Raw genomic sequence first — 19,794 nt, forward strand, 5'->3', positions numbered from 1 at the left:
CAACAACAAGAGAAGTCAAATCAATGGGTTTGTCCACTGAGACAATCTTCCTGTGTCAATATGTCATCAGGTTGAAAAGAAAGTCCTTCAGAGCTAATAGCTTACCTGCTGCTCTGGGAAATAAGAAAACATTAATCACTAATTATTAAAAAAAAATCATTCATAACATTTTTAATATTGCACTTTTTTCATCAGGGGTTAATGTGTTCATCCTTACACTGCTCCCTATCTCGCATGCGTTCCCAATGAAACGGCTCATGCCATTCCTGTGCTAACTCGACTTCTGAGGAATAACACGGGAAGCGTCAGCATGCTCCTGCAATCTGCCCCCTCCTTACTCATTCTCCTGTCGTTAGACAGCTGTAAATGAGGAAAACGAAGTGGAAAATCTGAAACAAGAACATCTTCTGTGGGTGTCGAGGACCCACCTATTGTTCTCAGCTGGTGGCAGCAGGCAGGACTTGGAAGAGGACAGATGGGACACCCATCATCCCCATCACAGGCTAAAGCCTGCCTGCCATTTATTTTTTTGAGATGTTTTGCAAGTCCCCGTCTACAATATTGTCATATTGTAGCTGACTATCTGCAATACAGTGTGGTTGTGTTTTTCAGAAAAAAGCACCCAGGTTACAGTCAAAACTACACTAAACCAACAAAAACCTTGCTAGCGATTTTCTCAAAGTCTCAACCGTGGAGTCATGCGGTTACAAGCTTCATCTTCCTCAAAAGACTTCAGTCAAAGCCTTCAGCTTTCTGATTTGGATAGCATGGTTAGAAAATGTCATCTGTAACAAATCAAAAGAGAAAAGAAAGAAAAACCCCCACCCTCTCTTCAGGAAATAAAACTCTTCCAGAAAATGAGTCTGGGGTTCTCACTTCTTCTCCCCGTGGAAGAAAGCATGAGGGAAGACACTCATAGAGCACCCCTACTGGGAGGTGCTCACCAGAGCAATCCTGAGCCCACCATAAAGAGCTGCAGAAGAACAGAATCAACAGGCAGTTGAATTTGTAGGATCTGCTGATGGCAAAGGTTTCAAGCACTTTTTTCAGACAAAGAAGTGTTTTCCTCCACCTGTGTTCATCCAGTCTGTTCTACCAAAAGCACGAACTGAGATCCCATTCAGTCTGTGTTTTCACAGTGAAACTGGTACATAAACAAATTAATAGGTTACTTAGTAGCACAAGAAATGGATGTGTGACCTGACCTGAGAAGGAACCTGTAGGCTACATTTAGGGAAATTTGCTCACAACTTTACAGGGAGAATGTACCAGCATTCCTACTGTGAAGTCCAATGCATCGCCAAAATTAGTACTTGAGCTCTTTGAATCCAAACCCTGCCTTTCTGTTGGCCCTTCCCAAGCAGAAGACACTATCGCAGAAAAACTTGTTCTGCCAGTGTATAATCATCTTCACTGCAGGCTTTTTTTTTTTTTTTTTTTTTTTTTTGGCAAGCTTCCTCAAAGAGAAATTATTTCTTGTCACACCTCAGGTGCTACAGCTGTAGAGGCAAAGCCCCGTCCAGCCACAGAGCTTCTACACCTCCTCCTCCATCAAGCATTGATAAACAGCCTTAGGCTGAGAAGAAATCAATCTAAATTTATTCAGATTGGGATTATACAGAAAAATCCCATATTCCAAGCAACTGTTAAGTGACAAAAGGGACTCTGTGAAATTAAAGCTTCTTTTCAGTAATAAGATGTAATCAAAACAAGTCTTTAAAGAGTCGAGAATAGATTTGATGACAGAAAGGGAAGCTGGAGTGGGGAGCTTGGTTACGGGCAGAGCAGTCAATGGAAAATCAGCATTTCCCTTCTTGAAAGTCCTTATTTTGGACTTTGCTCAGAAATCTTGAAATCTGAATGTCTTCCTTTTTTTCCCACACATTAGTGCCAAGTAAATAGTATGAACACGGCTAACACACAAGAATTTCTGTGGTGGCACAGAGCAGAAGATTGACCGTAACATAATCTGCACATAAGCACCGGATACATATTGTCCATGATGAAGTTGTGCAGGTCTGGGAGATCCTCACAGAGACGAGCTCCGTTCAGCCAGATCTCAGCATCATCTCCCATGCACCGCTTTGTGGGAACGTTAGGGCATATAATCATATTATAATGTGAAAACATCATGAAAACAGGTTAAAAAAAGACCCAATGTCAATGGACTCGGTCTTCCTAATAAAGGAAGGATGGTGCATCCCATGAAGAAATACATGCAGGACATTAGTTCAGTAAAACCACTAGTCTCATCTAATCCATATTCTGTTACCAAGCACAGCTGTTCCTTGCATTTTGAACGGAAAAATGAGAAACCTAATCCCACAAAAAAGGGGTTTTTAAAGTTCTACACTGACAGGTTGCCCTCACGTCCTAAAGCAGAGGCGCTTGCTTTGCTCTTAAAAGCTTTGTGGGGTTTCAGGTTTATTCTATTAATATTTTTCTGTTAATTCTGCATACACTCATCAACATACCAGGTCTTCAAAGGAATCCTGCTAAGCTCCTGATGCTCATAACCTGTGGTGACAATGAGTCTCCTAAACTAATGGGGTTTGATGGGGTAGGTGCTTCCAGCAGTTTTGCTTTCTATTCCAGTAAGTGTCCCTGTCCTCATTCTTCAGGACTGAGAATTTTCATTCCACTTTCTTCACACTATTAATTATTTTGTCTCCTTCCCACATTTTCTCCTCTAATATTTTCAGTCTGTTAAATGCTTATGACTAGTTGCAACTATGATCTTTTCCTTTGGTTGTTTTTTGCCTTTTTTTTTTTTTTTTTTTAACATCTTAGGTAATGTTATGCCATTTGGCTCTGGAACTCCATTCCTTTTCTCTTTATAATGGTCTGAAAAAGGCATTAGACAGTACCACTGCTAGTACATAAGCTAATGAAACATCGCTCAGCACTTTGCTGTAATGAAATACTTTTTTCCCCTTATTAAGGTCTACTCCGCAAGGGTTCTCTATCTTGCGTCTCTGCCAATTAACCATTACCATGCTGAAAATCAAATGTTCTCCCAAAGCTTAAGCCACTAACACAGTGCAGTTTATCGTCCAAAATAACCATCTTGTGATGGATATTCATGAACATGCCAAGTGTCTTGTATTCATCAGCAAGAAATTCATCCCAGGCAAAGAAGGTCAGGGTGAAGTGACACTTTATGACATGAAAAAAAATATTTAATGGCTTCAGGCCACCAGAAGGGAAAGATATGCCTCCTCCACTGCTCCTGAGCAAAGGTTCCCTCCTCTCCCCCTTTCTCCACCCAGCACAATGCTGGTGTTTACTAGACTTCTACTGAACTTAGAAAAAGGGCACAAACCCAACTCTCCTTCCACTCCAAGGACCTTCTCTATGTTAGCTAATTGAGTCAGCACAGACTCAAGGATGACGAACATCTGAGACAATGAAAGAATGGAGCAAGGCTGCGCAGCCCTTGGCAAAGGCAGTCACACTAAAATCACGGTTCAATGCTTACTACCCTCTGCTATTTTCTGCACGTAGCAGATTTTTAGGAGACTGAATATTTTGGTTAGCAAATCTGACCTGAATTGCATAAGTGCTTTTCTAACTAATCATTAGCTGACTTCACATGGACCTATAGCTGCACGTATTTGTGCAGAATAAAAAGCATTTCACAGATTCAGTTGCAATTTGGGTGTTCTGCACACTGTCACAGAACAGTTCGATGGTGTCCTCCCATGGCCACAGAACTACCTGCATGTAACACTCATTTGTTAAATAGCATATAGCCATTTAAGCAAAGATATGATGGCACATTATATCCTATAAAAGCTTGCAAATAGAAATTTTCAAAATATCTTGGCATTACATAGAGTTTTAGCAGACCCCAAGAACTAAGGACGCTTAGGGCAGTGCAGAGGGACTTAAATATGCTTGCATCCCAGGTCTTGCTATCACAGTATAGAACATACCTTTTTTTTTTTTGTGCTCCACATCTGCTTGCAGGGACTTCCCTGAACATACAACTCCGTCCCTTTCAGTTCCTCTGGTTTTTAAGATAGCCATTTTCCACTTACAATTATGAATACACATTAAGTTAAATACAAGACATATTTATGGTGACACTCATCACATCAAACAACCAGCTCCTAACAGCTTTCCAAAATTAAAGGAAGAGAAGAATCAGGTCACTTGTTGCCCAAGAAGTGGTCTCACATCTTTTATTTCCTTTCTGTTGGGCAATTTCACAACAGACTTCTTCCAAAAGTGTGAATTAGTTCATTAACTAACCCTTAGGGATAAAACATCCTTAGTCACAAATGGCTGAAAATTATAAAGATTTGTTAAAACAAAGTCTTTTTGCAAAGTAATTTGCCTAAGAAATACCAACAGAACTAAATGAATTGAAAGCATCATGGAAAAAATCTGTTTTCTGGAGGGCCATAAAAGAGGATTCACTAACAGATGTCTTTACTTTGAGAATGAGTTTTTCCTCATCTTATGAAGAACACGGAAAAAATGCAGAGACTGGTGAAAAACAGAGAAGCAGGTGACACACACCAGCCTGATAAGCAGAACAAATAGGATGGAAACAAGGTGGGGATGGTTGAGGAGCTCATACACAAGGCTTGTCTCCAGCGTGATGGAAAGGGGGAGCGAGAACCACCAGTCAACATGTTGAACAGATTTGAGAGAGGTATATTACTGTATTAGTCAAGGCATAAACTACTGGCCTTGGAGCCTTGCAGTAAGCTGAAATGGAAAAATCATGAATTCTCTGAATTATTCAGACAGAAGCAGGAAGACAGACATCGCCCAGAAGGGCAGTTCCTTGCACAGATTAAGTTTAAGATGATGCTCAGATTACAAGCAGGATCAAGAGAAAGATTTTTAACAACCCCCAAGTTCTCCACAAAGATTTGATTAAAGTGTTCTGCTCCTGCATCGTCAGAGTGTTTCCTTCCAAACATCAGTCAAGCCGCTTAATATTTAGTGAGTCTGTTTTGTTTTTTTCTTTTAAATCACCTGAATTGTGGCTGATGAAACTTTCCTACCTCAGTAAGGAGACTGCAAAAATGCACATAATAATATATGAAAAAAATGCCCAGAGTCTGGAGTTGAGGGGCACTTGGGGAAGGACAACAGCAACCCTCAGCACGTGTTATTATTCTGCTACCACTAAAATCCAATTTTTCCCTATTTCATCTATGCGCCTGCTATATTCTACCTTATTAGGAAGAATACTGTGGCTGGAGAGAGATGCCCAACGTTCAAGACAGACCTGGATCAAAATACTCTAATCATCCCAGACACCACTGATGGCTCTCTTGCTCCTATAGTCAAATCTCTTTTTGATGTGTCCTTACCACTGCATTTTATTTGCTAAACAAAGTGGACTTGGCCAGCTCGCTGTTACTAAATACTGCCCTCACCCTGCACGGATACACCATGATTTCTCTGGAAATTCATTAACTGCTGCTAGTTCCATCAATACACCATCTCGCTCCTGATAAAGACATTGGCAGCTGTTTTGGACAATGAACCAAGACCTCTGAACACAGCTGCAGCCTTTCATGTCCATGCAGCCTTTTTTCTAAGTTTATCTACAGTGTAAAGCTTCTAAACCTTAGCACTCGACCAAACTACGCAGTCGTTTCAAACACTGCATTAAAATACCATCCAGCTACTATAAAAGGAAAAATGAATGGTTCCAGGAGGCAGCTCTGTGGCAGACAAGCCAGCGTGGCTCTGAAGATAAGATGCAGCTGCCAGAGGTAAATATAAGCATTATTTATGGATGTGGTGTCCTTGCTTATTTAAATTTCAGCGAGCACTGGAGATGCAGACCGAGAGTGGACAGGCAGCTCTCCCCGCAGGGCTGCAGACACATGGGGTCCACAATCAAGCCCACATTTGCCATCGGTGCCACAGCAAGGAGAGGTCGCTACTACAAAGCAGTGGTGATTTTTACCTTCAAAACCAGGTGTCTCCTTGACTGCCTCTCCTTAATTTCAGAAATACCAATAGCTCCAGCAACACAGGGATGTACTCAAATGGTAATACCATGATCAGACATAACCTCTTAACAATATACCATGATTTACTGAATGATCAGAAAAACCTGATGGTACATTATGCCTTGTGGGGTCTTCTTGAAGAACTACATGCTCATTCTGCAATCCTTTTAACACCCTGAGGGTAGGATATACAGACCACCAAGAAACAACAGATCTCACCTTGAAATGGGAGGTCAGTTCACAGTTTCTCTGCTCCTGGCTATGGCCCTGCTTAAGCAGGTGCTGCTATCACGTATCTCGTACCCTCCTGGGTGAAATAAAGTAAAAAGAAATCTGTATGTGCTGGGAAGAACTCACTCAGCTGAAGATGCCGGCACAGGAAACTGCTAGTACACAGGAGGCAGTGCTTTTGCTTTGTCAGAGTCCTACCTTCTTGTGGGACTTCAATATAGTATTTTAACCCATTAACCTGATTTAGATCCTCCAAGGTCATCCAGCAGAACAACTGTATGCAGGCAAGAGTCAAAAAATCGTGACTTATTAAAAGAAACACAGAGTTGACAAAGCCAACATTTCTGCCTAACTTAAAAATGGCACACAACTCATGGGTGCAAAGCCATCAAGAAAAGTCATAAGAAGTACAATACGAATAAACAGAGATGAGATGGTTGCTAATTGCAGCTGGCTCCTTCAACACTGTAGGCTTCAGGCTGCTGGAATGTCTGTCAGCAGGTTGTCCCTGCAAGGACATTTTGCAGTACCTTTTACCCAAGCATCAAGATGTGCCAGAATAAAATATCTAGTTTTACATAAATTACTGCAAAGATGAACAGAACAAACCCAGGAAGACAGCCTGATATAAATTTATAACTGTCATGAAGGAGAATGTTTCAAACGAGGAGTTGCCAAGTGCTCAAACCACTGTTTCAGGGGGAAAAAAAAAAAAAAAAAAAAAGCAGCCCCAAACCACAGGACAGTGTTTCTAATCAGCGTACAATAACAACGCAGTGAGCAAGCATGCAGACAGAGAGGAATGCGGCATCACTGCAAATCCAACAAAGGCATCCTCTCCATGCGCTTGTGGGACTACAGCTCTGGAAAATGGAAGAGAAAAGGCTTGACTTGGTATAATATAGGCCAGTCTCAGCTCTGATGCCTCCAAACCGTGGAAGGAAAGGATTACTTCAGGCCACCTGTGTCTCCTCTGCCTATTCAAGACTATTAAGGGGGGGTGACAATTGTCATGGCAGGACCCTGAGGTTACAGATCTCAGAGGAGCCAGGCTGGGATCACAGAATGATCACATTAGCATTAGCCATTTCATGGGAAGTATTTCTATGTCGAGTTATCATCCACATACATTCCAACACTGTCTGATGAATGGGATCAGCAAACATCAGCCCCTGTGCAGAGCACAGAAAGTGAAACAATGCCTGAAGCGCTATGGGCAAGTCCAACCACCTGTACAGAATATGGCATGTGTCTCTTCAGTGTGGAGTACGTGCACATAGGAACCTCATTAAAGCTCAAGAACCCACCCCAAATGTAAGATCTCAAGGCTTTTTACATAAGAATGTTTCTTTCAAATTAATTAAAGCCCCATACTTCTAACTCCTCGCTAACCACCCAAAATTCATAAAGAGGTAGAAGACAACAAAGAAATCCAGGTCTGGAAGTGTCTCATCTACAGAGCCAATGGCTCCATGAGGAGACACAAAATTTCAACAACAAACTTTCCCAATATCCTGAGCTATTTCTTCAGTGATCTTGGAGGTAGAAGCTCAATGCTACTCACTCCCACTTCACCCATAGAGCCCAATAATTTACTATTTCCACTCACAGTTTAGACAACAGGTTTCAGAACCAAATAAAATTCCTTAGAAATCCTTCTTTTTCCGAGTTTTCCCTCTTCTTTTCATAACTGCTACACTGTGCAGGTTGCCTACATAAAATTGTTCAAACCCTTGGAAGGCACTTGGTAGATCCAAGTTGTTCTTCCTGATGGTGTAAAAAAGCAAGCACATGCCAAAATGATGGTTTTTACAACTCTTTTTTGAGAGCCACTGCAGTACAGCCTTTTCCAGACAAACTCCTCTGAAACTTCCAGTGTATCAACAAGCTATGCAAAAACCATCAAGCTTTTCAACATCTGAAACATAAAGTAGCTGCTACATAGATCATTGCTCTATCAGGAAAAGCAGCTGCCTATGAGTTATAGGAGTTGTGGTGGGACAGTCATGTCTGAAAAACCTCAATCACTCTATCCATTTGAGCCAACTATAATGCTCTTTTGTAAAACACACAAGATGAATTACCAGCCCATTGGTTCCCAACAGCACAACAGTCCAATTAGTCATGAGTGGGATTATCAGACATCAGTACTCGTTGTAAAGTCTCAAAATGTCAAATGAATCCTACTCTTCCTTCCTGATTCCGATGGATCTGAATCTAAGACACCTCTCCTATGACCTGAGACAGAGGAAGACCAGGAGAAGACCTCTTATCATGGTGAGGTTCCAGTGAAAGCATCTCAAGTTCTGCTCTAGTATGTCAAGCACGAGCAAGTCAGTAGTGAACCTGCTACCAGAGAGAGGTCACTGTCAGGTAAAATTTGGTGGTCAGGATATTAATGTTGTAAGGACAGTGGAAAAAAAAAAGCATGAGTGGTGCCTATATTTTCTTAAACACAATTCATGGCTTCTTACAAAATAATCATGGAGATTACATCAACCTCTCCTACCAGAGCCTTGTGCTCCTTTGTCTTTCCCCACAGCCACCACAACCATCACACCCTGATCTTTCGTTTCTTGTACTAGATATTGGTGACAAACCTTTGTGAGTGAATACCTGAGAGTCATGAGCATAGACATCACAAAAAAACATTTTGGAAAGCACCTGAGAAATTCATGCTCAGCCATTTTAGGTAGCAAGAGGGCCTCTTTGATCTCAACGGAAGGAGTATCTAGGTAAGTCTGTTTCAATACAAAACCTGGTGGCCCAGGTTAAAATATTAAAAGAAACAGTTTAATCTAACTTGCCAAGTTTTGCAGCAAGGTGGTTGAAGGCAGATTGCTGTGCGTTGTTCCATCATCAAAGCTGTTGGGAAGTAACCTCCAGCAGAAAGGTAGTTATAGTTACGTTGTAAACTTTTCTAGCAATTTCTTAAGCCTGTGCCTAAGATGCAGGAAAAAAGTACAAAACCCACATCTATTACATGTCCATCACAAAGACATAGTAAGAGCGTTTGTATGCCCTTTGTTAGGAGAGATTCAAGCCTTGCACAAAGACAACACTTAACTTAAATATTAAAGCTCAGTAAACACACAGTCTCAAAAGGGGAGAAAAGATGGGGTTTTCTCCTGGAAAAAAGGAATTAAAATATCTACAGCTGACCCTAATGACAACACATCCTGTGCTTGCTTACTTGCGACACAACAGACTGCTCTCAGAGACATTACTCAAGGTGTTGCAAATTCTGATACAACCACATGTCAACAAGGGGTACCGAGGGACTGAACATGGTGTGATGCCACGCTCAACGTTCTTAAACTGGGGGAGGAGGATACAAGAACACTAGATGCAGAAACATCCAAAACAAGTATTGCAGCAGAATAGAGCTTATATACTTTGGAGAATACAAGAAGAAAACAGAGGTGTTTCTGTTTACCTGCCACAGAATATAATTCAAAATTCCTGGAAATCACGTATTTAGATAAAAACCACGCGTTTGCTGACTTTGTAATCCTGAGACAGACCATAACAGAGAAGTTAAACATTTCACGCAGTGCCAGCCCCATGGTTAGCAGTGGCGCAGACTACACTCAAATTTGAGAGTGGCTGATGGAGTTGTGGCTGCTCCAAGGACCCAGGTTGTTAGAGGTCTGAAGAAAAGATAATGGGAATCTCCTACAGAGGATCCCCAGCTCCTCCTGTACAAAACCATGACTAATGTAGGCACTTAGGACCCCAACAAAAATGTCGTGTAGGTCTTAGGTCACCACTCTGCTGTGGGATGAATTGGTGCTACAGTTTAAGGAACAACATATGAAGACTACTACTTCTATCATACACACTCAGCAATGCACACTTCTGCTTTGGAGAACACTTACACAACTGTAGGTCATTAAAACAGTTAAAGACTATCACAGAATACAGCGCTAACCTGCTCTCCAGGAATGGCATAGAAGGTAAAGTCAATCATTTTCTAGATGCATACACATTAGCTTCTCCTATATTATTTTTACATAAACACTGAAAAAAACTCTACCAGGGCTGAGTGTACATCTCAAAGCATTGAAAACCATCCCAAGAGTTCCCTTTTTGATAATAAGCATCATGTACCGACCTCTGCCAGTTTGTACGGTAAGATCAGCTTCTCTCCTACTGTCACTGTCTTTCTGGTAACTAGGGCCTCAAACAGCATCTCTTCTTTCACCTAAAACAAAAATCTTCATGTTAGTGATTATTCTAGGAATAAATTTTTTAAAACATAATTTTTTTAAAAAATTAAAATGTGTAAGTGTAAACATTTTCATAAATTTAATTTTAAAATAAGTTTAAAACATTTTTGCCAGCCCTTGCAGAGTTAATGGTTCAATGCATAAGAACAAGCTAGCCATTGGGAGGAGACAACTCAGCACATAAATCCAGCATCAGAAACCAGACACCATGCTATTCAAGAGAACCTGATTTTCCACATTCAGTCATTGCATTTCTAGCAATTTCCCATTGGTTTCCTTCCTTCCCAGTGCAGCTCCTCCCTCCCACACTTTTTGCTGGCAAAATAAGTCAACTTTCTAGTGTTGTCAAAATGACATCATACAAATTACTCTACAAATAAGCAAAATAGTGTCATCCATTCAAGAGATATCCACGTGGAGGGTTTTTTTGGTGTTTTTCAGAGTGGGGAGGAATTAGGAGGAGGAAGAAACCTTTTGAAAAGCACCTGATATTTACTCCCTAAAGATATTTACTCCCAGTTCCTGGTGAGGTGACAATCTTTAATCAACTGTAACAGAAACCAGTTTGCAGAAAAAAAAAAAATCAGTTGTGTAAACACAGGTATTTCGGCAAATAGGTAAACGGTGTCGACAAATTAAGCAGTGCCTGCCATGAATTGTTGGGAGAAACCTCTTTTCCAAGCAGTTTCAAGTCCCTTTTATTTTGACACTCCTGGAAAAATTCTGAAGCATTCCCTCTCTACCAGAATAGACAGTGAAAGGCTTACACATAAGTAAGACCTAAATACTTTGCATCGTTGACTGCTCTTTGCTAAATATCAATGCCAAAACAAGAAATTGTTAGTCTGGGTGAAAATCTCTGAGCCTAGAGTTAGTAGCTATGGATTGATACAAAGATGTTGTTGCTTCAGAAGCTGCACCAAAGTCTATACAGGCCACTTCTCCTAACTGAAGGCCTCCATGCAGACACCAAACCTGCTCAGAACATCACTGATGAAGACTAGAAGCACCAAATCCACATTTCTGAAGCCATCTAAGGCCATATTTTTATCCCAGGTAAACCATTTATGGTTTGATGCGGATGATGGGAAACTTAGGGTTTATGTACTTTGGCTTATTGGTTTAATCCAGTAATTAGTATGAAGAGCAATGCAAACAAGCCAGTGGAACTTACGCAAACCATCGCCGTAATTATGCTGTCCTGTACAAAAACCTACTTTCTACCAAAAATACTGTCATGGGAGTCTCCCTGCTAAACTCCAGTGCATTTTCATATAACTGACTTTTCCTGCAATACCTACAAACAAGAACTTGTTGCTGTGGTGTGGAAAGCAGAAAACATCAAGTCACCTGTATATGACTTTCACCTACCAGCAAGGTCTATGTCACTGGAAATCGAACATCAACACCTTGAGGTTTGTTTCATTAGTCCTCAGTAATGCTGTAGAGGCCCTAGTTCTTATGATCTGATTTTGTGTTTCAAAATCAAGCAGAAAAAAATAATCTTCTGGTTTATCCAGAAGTCCACAGCAAGTTTTCATATTTGGTTTCTATTCCTCTACATTCAGCAAAATGGTGATTTTTTTTTTAAATTTCAGCTCTGCAGGCAAAACGCAGACGCTTTTCCAGCAGCTTGTGACTGCAGGACCATCCGCTGCCCTCCCTCAGTTGCACAGCTTGGAACAAAGGTGAGTTTTACACCATCCATTATCCCACACAAAGGAGGGATGCTCCAAACTCGCAGCCAGCATGCTGGCTTTTTTTAATTATCAAAGGCAACAAGGCAGAGGGGTATCAGATGGTTACTAATCAAAACAGCCCAATGTAATACTCCTAAACAACCTAAATGCTTCCAAGTCCCAGATTTGTTAGCAAACACAGGGATTTTAAACGGTTTAAACCACTAGCCATGCCATCCCTCACCATCCCCATCTAATGTTCACCCTGGTTTCCTTCTCCCTCTGCTCTCCTGATGGATGAGACCTGCAGATGTGCATCCTTCATCTCCAGACCTGCTGCGAGCTGACATGGAGAGATTGCATCAAACCATCTTCTCGTACAAAAACATACTTGGCAAGGATGGGAACGTAATCCCTGCATCTCCCTGGGTCTCTGCCTGCAATTACCACCCAGTGGAGCTTGATCTTGATTGCTTCATCACCTCCAAAAGCCAACACCACGGGTGCAGACAAATTATCCTAATTTTCATTTAAGGTCACAGCTTGAAGGTAGCTGACTCCTGATGCCAGCAAGGAGCCATAGGAGCTTTCTAAAGATAAAATCGACACATGCTGATGACTAAGGACACCTGGTACATGGAGATACTTGCAGATTCCCCATCATGAACATCCTATGCTTCCTCCTCCAGTAAGCGTGATACATTAAAAAAGAGACAAAAGCAATCCTAGCAGATTAGCAAAGAGGAGAACACAATTTACTTCTTTATTTTTTGCCCTGGGAGTTACACTTAAAAGTTATGTTTCATGGATTTTTGCTTTCTGATGCTAAAGGGCAAGTCCTGCTCTCCCTTTTAAAAAAAGCTACATGGCCCATGAGTTTATATCTTAATTACAGGGACAAAATACAGATTTAAGACTCCACTGCCACATGCAAGTCGAACCAACACTGAGAGGGCTGGATGACTAGAGCTCTAAAACTCAGTGAAGGATGACCTGCAATGCTGCCATGGCTATAAACGTCAGCAGAGTGTGGCAGGGAGCAGACAGCCAGTGGGCTCCCGCAAGGGCTGGGCTGGAGCCAAGGCAGGCGGAGATTGCTTCTCCAGTAATGCTGGGGTATTATGTTATAGCAGCTGAAGAAAAATGAACCACTTCCAACTTGAGAGCAAGAAAACATTGCTTTTTGTCTCTCCTCCCATATTTGAGAAAGGGATTACAGCATTGAGCGCTCGTTCAAAAGCTGCCTGGTGTGGAGTAACAGAAAATAAATTCAGATTTCTATCAGTTCTTCTTGAAAAAGATCTGAACCTTCTCTTCAGACTTTCTTTCAAACAACCAGAAAGTTATCTGACTTGAGTTCTGGCTCGGAGCTTCGCATCCGAGGAAGATGAAGATGTCCCTGCTCATTGCAGGGGTGTACTAGATGAACTTTGGAGGTCCCTTCCAAGCCAAACCATTCTATGATTCCATGATCCCCAAACTTTGTCCAGAAAATGGATCCAGAAGAGAAGGCTGGATGCAAGCACTGGCTGCTTTGTAATCCTCACCTCCCTTTTGCTCCTCAATTACTTTCCAAGATGTTTATCACACGAGGAGCGTGTCTGTGAAATCCTTCTGGGAAGCTGAAGACAATTTTTTAGTAGAAAAAGAACTTGAGCACATAAATCTCCCAGGGAGGTAGACATTAGCTCCAAAAGCTAACATCATCAATGCAAAAAGAGATCTGGCAAAACTAATTTAAGACACTTGATAACTTTTATTTACCTTTATTTGCATCGAGACTAGTCACCTAGGCCTAAAAACTGAATACAAAACTGCTCCACTGAGTGAAGACAGAATGTGCCTTCCTTACTCCATGCTCCATCCACGGAAATAATTTCCAGTATTAGTAGTACACAGTTAAAATGTTCCTGCTCTTCTAAAGGAAAACAGGTCAACTGAAACCAGATCATTTCTGATAGATTGCTTTTGTTAATAAGCCCACAAATGAGCCTTTCCAGGCTTTTCCCCAGAAACACAAAAGTCTCCCCTAGTTTCACACAATCCTCTACAATTTCTGCAGAGGACCCGTGATATTTGCAGCACTTGCGCAGGACTTCACGTCTGCTTAATCCATCAGGCAACCTTGACATCACACTATGGCATGGCATTTCAGCAAAGTTTAAACAAAGGCCATGAAAAACCTGCCAAAAGCCTCACATAATCCACACGCTATGTCTATTCTAGAGAAAAAAAAAAAAAAAAAAAAAAAAAAAAAAAAAAAAAAAAAAAAAAAAAGAAAAGAAAAGAATCAGGGTCTTACTGTAAATGAAACAATGATCTGCAGAGTCTGGCCAAAATCCTATATTGCAGTTTGCTTTTTCAACAAATGCTAGTCTGAATGTTTTAATAAACCAAAAACATATTGGACAGTGTTGTTGGTATCTAAGAAAAGTCAAATCCATCACAGATCATCATCTTGTCCCAGATTCCTTAAAAAAAAATCTACATACTAGCTTCATTTTATAGGGACACAGATCTTGTTATACAGAGGAAGGATAGTTGTTCAGTGTTGTTGCATTAACTGCTGCAGTGGGGAAATTCCCCCAGTTGTCCTCAGAGGCTCAGAGGCTCCAACATAAACCAGCTAGCTCATGATAATTTGGGCCAGACTTTTCTTCGGAGAGGGAACACACCTTAGCTTTGCATCCTGCACATCAGTGCTGTGCAGGAGGACCTCTGCATCCCCTCTTCTTGGCTGGTCTCAGAGATGGCCAATTCACCTCCTGCTTCTCAGAGCCCTTCCACCAATTCCAGTTAGACTTTTTTTTTTTTCTCTTTTCCATGTCAAATCCTTGACTGAACAAATCCAGCAAGTCATTTAAGGAAAAAAACCTAAACCAAAACACCCCCCAAATTAAGTATCAGATCACAGTAGATATCATTTCTTCCATCATTTTGCTACACTCAAGACCATCCTGCCAAGCACCCAGTGGCTGTATGAAAAAAAGTTAAACTATTTGTCAACTAACATTATTTAATTCCAAGATGATTTTTCAGTCTTAGTGAGTAATGCCAAGATCTAGAGAGGAGATTAATAACTTTTTCAACGCAATTCATATTTTCAGCAACAACAGTGTGAAAAGCAAAACTGTATACTGTTCAGTGACCACAAAATAACCCGTAATAAAAATAATTACCCAAATGAAACAAAAAACAAAGTGTCAAATGTTTCAACCAGTATTTTTGGTCTCTGGCTGAGAAGAATTCACTATACTTAATTTGGAGAGTTGTAAGTAGCTAACTAATGAATAAAGTGCAATGGATGCTCTTTGTCATGATGTTTCATCTGTTTGAACCCAGTAGTCCTCCATTTTGGTCAAATCTGAATAAGCATTATAAGATCTGTTCAGGTCTGCAAAGAAACAGAAACCAAGCATTTCAGAAAGAGAAACCAAGCCTCTTCTGAAACTGAGAATATTGGCTTCATTTCAGCTCATCAGGGAATGGGTCTATCTGAAAGTTTACACTTGGAGGCAACCAATGTCTCCAATTCCATTGCTAAATTACCATATAAATGCAACTTTAAGGACAAGCTACACCATTTACTCAAATGTATTTGGGTATATATCTGTATATTTTGGTATACCCAAATACCCAATGTATTTCACAAGATCATACCCGAGATCTGCGTTGTCCTGGATCTAATTAACAAGCATTTTATGCTGTATACAGTCATTTAGCTTGCAAAAGACATACAAAGATGAACAGCAACCTATCACTTCACTCAGCTACACCAGATTCTACTGCTTTTTCAAAATGGTGAAGTTAAATACTTATATATACACCTTTTTTTTTTTTTTTTTACATATTGTTGACACATATCCATGCTTATGTTGTACCAGACCATGGCACTAAGCCACCACTGGATCTATATGGCTCAATCGATGCATCATTTCACATGTACACGTGCAAAAAATAACCCGATACCTTACAGCATGCAGATGTTGCAGAAGAAAGCCAGGGCAAAGACCCAAAGTCTAGAACTATTTCAGATCTCTTAGTCACTCTCTTATTTAAAGCTTTTTTAAAAAACAACTACTTCTTAAATGACTTGGCACTCTCGCTATGGCCATTTTTAAGAGGGTAAGATCAACAACATTCTCCTCCAAACTCCTATTTTCTTTCTGTTTATTTCTGCAGTCTTCAGGGCCAAGATGCAAAGAGCATCCAGCTGCTTATAACCATATTTTACAGAAGCTTTCCCCTCCCTAAATTCAAAGCATTAATGAAGTGCTATGAAAAATCTGTGAGAGCCAATTCCCGAGTTCTTTAGCTAGTGAGATAGCACAACCATTAAGGGAAGGAATGGGAAGAGCATCATGTGTACACAAAATGACAAGTTATCTTCTGATGCTATCATAAATTAGCAAAAATTAACCTTCCACACCATCCAGCGAGTACAAAGGGATAAAGATAATAGCTGTTTTAACCATCTACAAGTATAACATTTCAGTATCCTTTGGAGTTAAGAGTGGTTTAGAGCATTTCAAGAAAAGCGAGACGGTAAGGAGAGCTTCTGACCACCTATATACATGTCAAGACATGTTGAGCCCAGCTCTTGAACGCTTAACAGAAGCACAGGACAAATTGGCTCACTGAAATGAAGACTTCTCTCATGAACAAGTAATGCCACAGCTTCGTAACCTGCTTGGGCTAACAGAGCAGCTCTCCTAAGAACTTACATAGTGCTTCTGCACTGATTTACAGAATTGGATATGGCCCTGGGCCATCTGGGCCGAGACACACAAACCCTTCCCAAATGATATTGGCACAGTGGTGACTCACAGAGGACAAAGTGCTTTCGGTAAAAGGTCTTAAAAGCAGATAGCATCAACAGGTTCACAAAAGACCAAGATAAATGCGTGGATAATTGGTCCATAAATAGGTACTAAAGGGATGAGATGCACCGTCCAGCATCTCTAATACAACCTTTGTGAATGCTGGCAGGGTAACAACAGACAGTAAAACACGGTGAGCAAGCTCAGCATCTCCTACAGCCACCACCTGAACCAGAAGAGCGGGCTGATGTTCTTACAATTGCTCTAGTTTCTTACATAAATATTGGAACAGATTTCAGAAGCATCAGGGAATTTTGGTGAGGGAGCTGATGGTTGGCAATTGAAGAAACTACTGCATTGAACGGTATGTTTGCTTTCCATGTAGAACCAGTTTGCAAAATTTTAATCACAGAAACAGTATTTTCAGTCAATTAAAGCTGAAGCTGGAGAGTAGAGGAAAAAACCCTACATTAAAAACCTCATTAAAAAAGTCTTTATAAATTTTCACTGGCAAACACAAACAACCCATATGAACGGTAACACAAGAGAACTTAACTCTTCACCAAAACTGGAAACAAATTCTATTATAAAACAGAGGTGGCTCATTAGGTGTGAATGTTACAGGACAGAAAGCAAAGGCTTACCTCCAGCAGGTCTGACACAATAGGTAGTATTTCAGGGTTACAAATATCAATGGAGTCATCCCGGTAAGTCTTCTTTTTGTAACGGATGTTACCCAGGTGTAGTATTGCCGACAAGAGAGAGAAAATTCTAATGAAAATAGAGAGAATTCATTTTCACTCAGTTGTTTTTTCTTAAAGCTAATGAAAAAGCAAACCAAATCCCCAAACATGCAAGTGCCATCTTTGTATTTGACTCATTCCTCTAATTTTCAATTTGAAGTAGTTTATGTCTCAAATCTCCAAATATTTCTTCAAAAATGATTCTCAAATGAAGCATCCAATTTGCCTCATGTAAAAAATATTTTCACTTAGTCAAGTACCAAACTTGCATTGCTCTGGCTTTCTTGAAAATTATTTAACACTTCAAATCCATGGTTATAAAATGGCACCCCATATTATAAGAAAAAAAGAAATCATCAAGTAATCTAGATATCCAGATTAAATATCTATCAAGCAATTGTCTAAATTAAGGCGAGACTGGATTCAGCCATGCAGGCGATCCTTCTTAAGTCCCCTGGCACATGTATTTATCACCTTCTCAAAACTAGTCCCAGGTAGGAAGCCTATACAAAGAAGCATAAAGCTTTTATAATATATAAGCATACTGAGACAGAGAAAAGACGTTACACTTCAAGTAAATTTATCCAGCTACTTTTTTTTTTTTTTTTTTTTTAATAATTTGGTCATTTTTAAGTTATACCCTCACTCCTCAAAAAAAAAAAAAAAAAAAAAAACCCAAAAAAAGCTCTTTGAGACTATCAAATCATGGCTGACTTCAGCTATAAACTCTGCTTGTCCCTATTTCTACACTCTCTCTGGGGAGCTAAAAATGAATGAAATCAAATTTGATTCCTAGCCATGCCACCAGCTTGTCTGGACAACACACTTTCACCTCTCCAAGCCAGTCCTTACTTATCTCTAAATTAGGGATACTATTTCTCATCATGAATTACAGGGATGCAATTATAAAAATTTCTCTTCTGTAACTGTTTCCACAAAGGTGAAACCCCATGTTTTGCTATAAATGATCACTTATAAAACTATAGTAATACTTAAAATGTCCTTCCTTTTTATACTCAGCTGAAGGTCGTTACTTATTCGTGTTACAGCTGTACAATGCCAAGCAGAAAAGATTTGCTTGTATAGCAAAGAATCCTGTATAGTTTTTTGACAAGCAAAATTCAATAGGAGAAATACAAGAATGTGTGCACCAAGAAAAGTTATTGCACAGTAAATCAAAAGCATAAATTTACTGCGACATCCAACTGTGCTCAGTCCTGACACTTACTGATTGGTTTACTCGATCGATTAAACTCCCTTACTACACCCTAAACGGGCTTTAGAAAAACCTTGTCGCTGAAACCTGATTCTTGAAAGATAATGAAGCATGCTGACATATAACATATTTACACTAGAAGTATGTATACTTGGGTTTATCCATGCGTGTGGAACGGATAAAGAAAAAGCAGTCTTAATTTCATAATTCATTCGTTACAAGTTAGGGATAAAGGATGAGCTTATGAAAAAGATTCTCGGCTTGGTGAAAATTTCTTGTTGGAGCAGAAGGCAGGACAACGCCTCACAGTTCAGGTCTTCTAACTGCTGGCTTAGATACATGTTAAAAAGCAAGCAAAAAGGTGCTTAATAGAACAGGAGGTAATATATCCAGTTGCAAAAAAAAAAAAAAAAAGTTACATGTTAGCATCTTAAACATCATTTACCCAAGGTGATGAATAGGGTTTCAAGCGCCATTAGCATTAGAACAAAGCAGTAATTCTCTGTTCCCACACAAACCTCGAGGATTTCAGACAGAAAGGAACCACATTCATTAAATTATTGTTTGAACATTTTGACTTGAAAAAGCACGAGATTTCTCATTGTGTTCCAGCTACTGATGTGCTTTTCAGCAATACTTATGATAAAAAAATTACCTCCAAATGAGTAGGATTTTGACAATACGTATTTTTCAATGCCTGTTACTAATCTTAGTAACATATTTGTCAAATTCATTCAAACCTACTCCAGACTTTCAAGCCAAGAATCAACACAAGAGGAATTGATCTGTGGTTCTGGTTGAAGACGACCCTCATATGAAGCACGTAATTCCCCGCCGTGGAAGGCAGTATTGCAACCCAGCTAAGAAGTCCAGTTTTTCAAGCAGTACTTGCAGT

General features: G+C 40.1%; 1 protein-coding gene across 8 annotated transcripts in view; it reads right to left on the bottom strand.

Annotated features, from left to right (window-relative positions):
• The window catches only part of MYO9A (myosin IXA), a 189,603-nt gene that overhangs the window by 89,870 nt on the left and 79,939 nt on the right, over positions 1-19,794 (bottom strand). For 7 of the 8 annotated variants that reach the window (XM_049812619.1, XM_049812620.1, XM_049812622.1 and 4 more), the window contains 2 exons: positions 17,585-17,711; positions 10,327-10,416 (listed from right to left, as the gene is read on the bottom strand). In XM_049812619.1, coding sequence (XP_049668576.1) covers positions 10,327-10,416; positions 17,585-17,711 — 217 coding nt within the window. Of the gene's footprint in view, positions 1-10,326; positions 10,417-14,795; positions 14,841-17,584; positions 17,712-19,794 lie in introns of those variants that run through there. The other variant, XM_049812623.1, reaches the window with a different exon arrangement.

Source organism: Accipiter gentilis, chromosome 10 (genome assembly GCF_929443795.1).
Source record: "Accipiter gentilis chromosome 10, bAccGen1.1, whole genome shotgun sequence".
NCBI lineage: Eukaryota > Metazoa > Chordata > Aves > Accipitriformes > Accipitridae > Astur > Astur gentilis.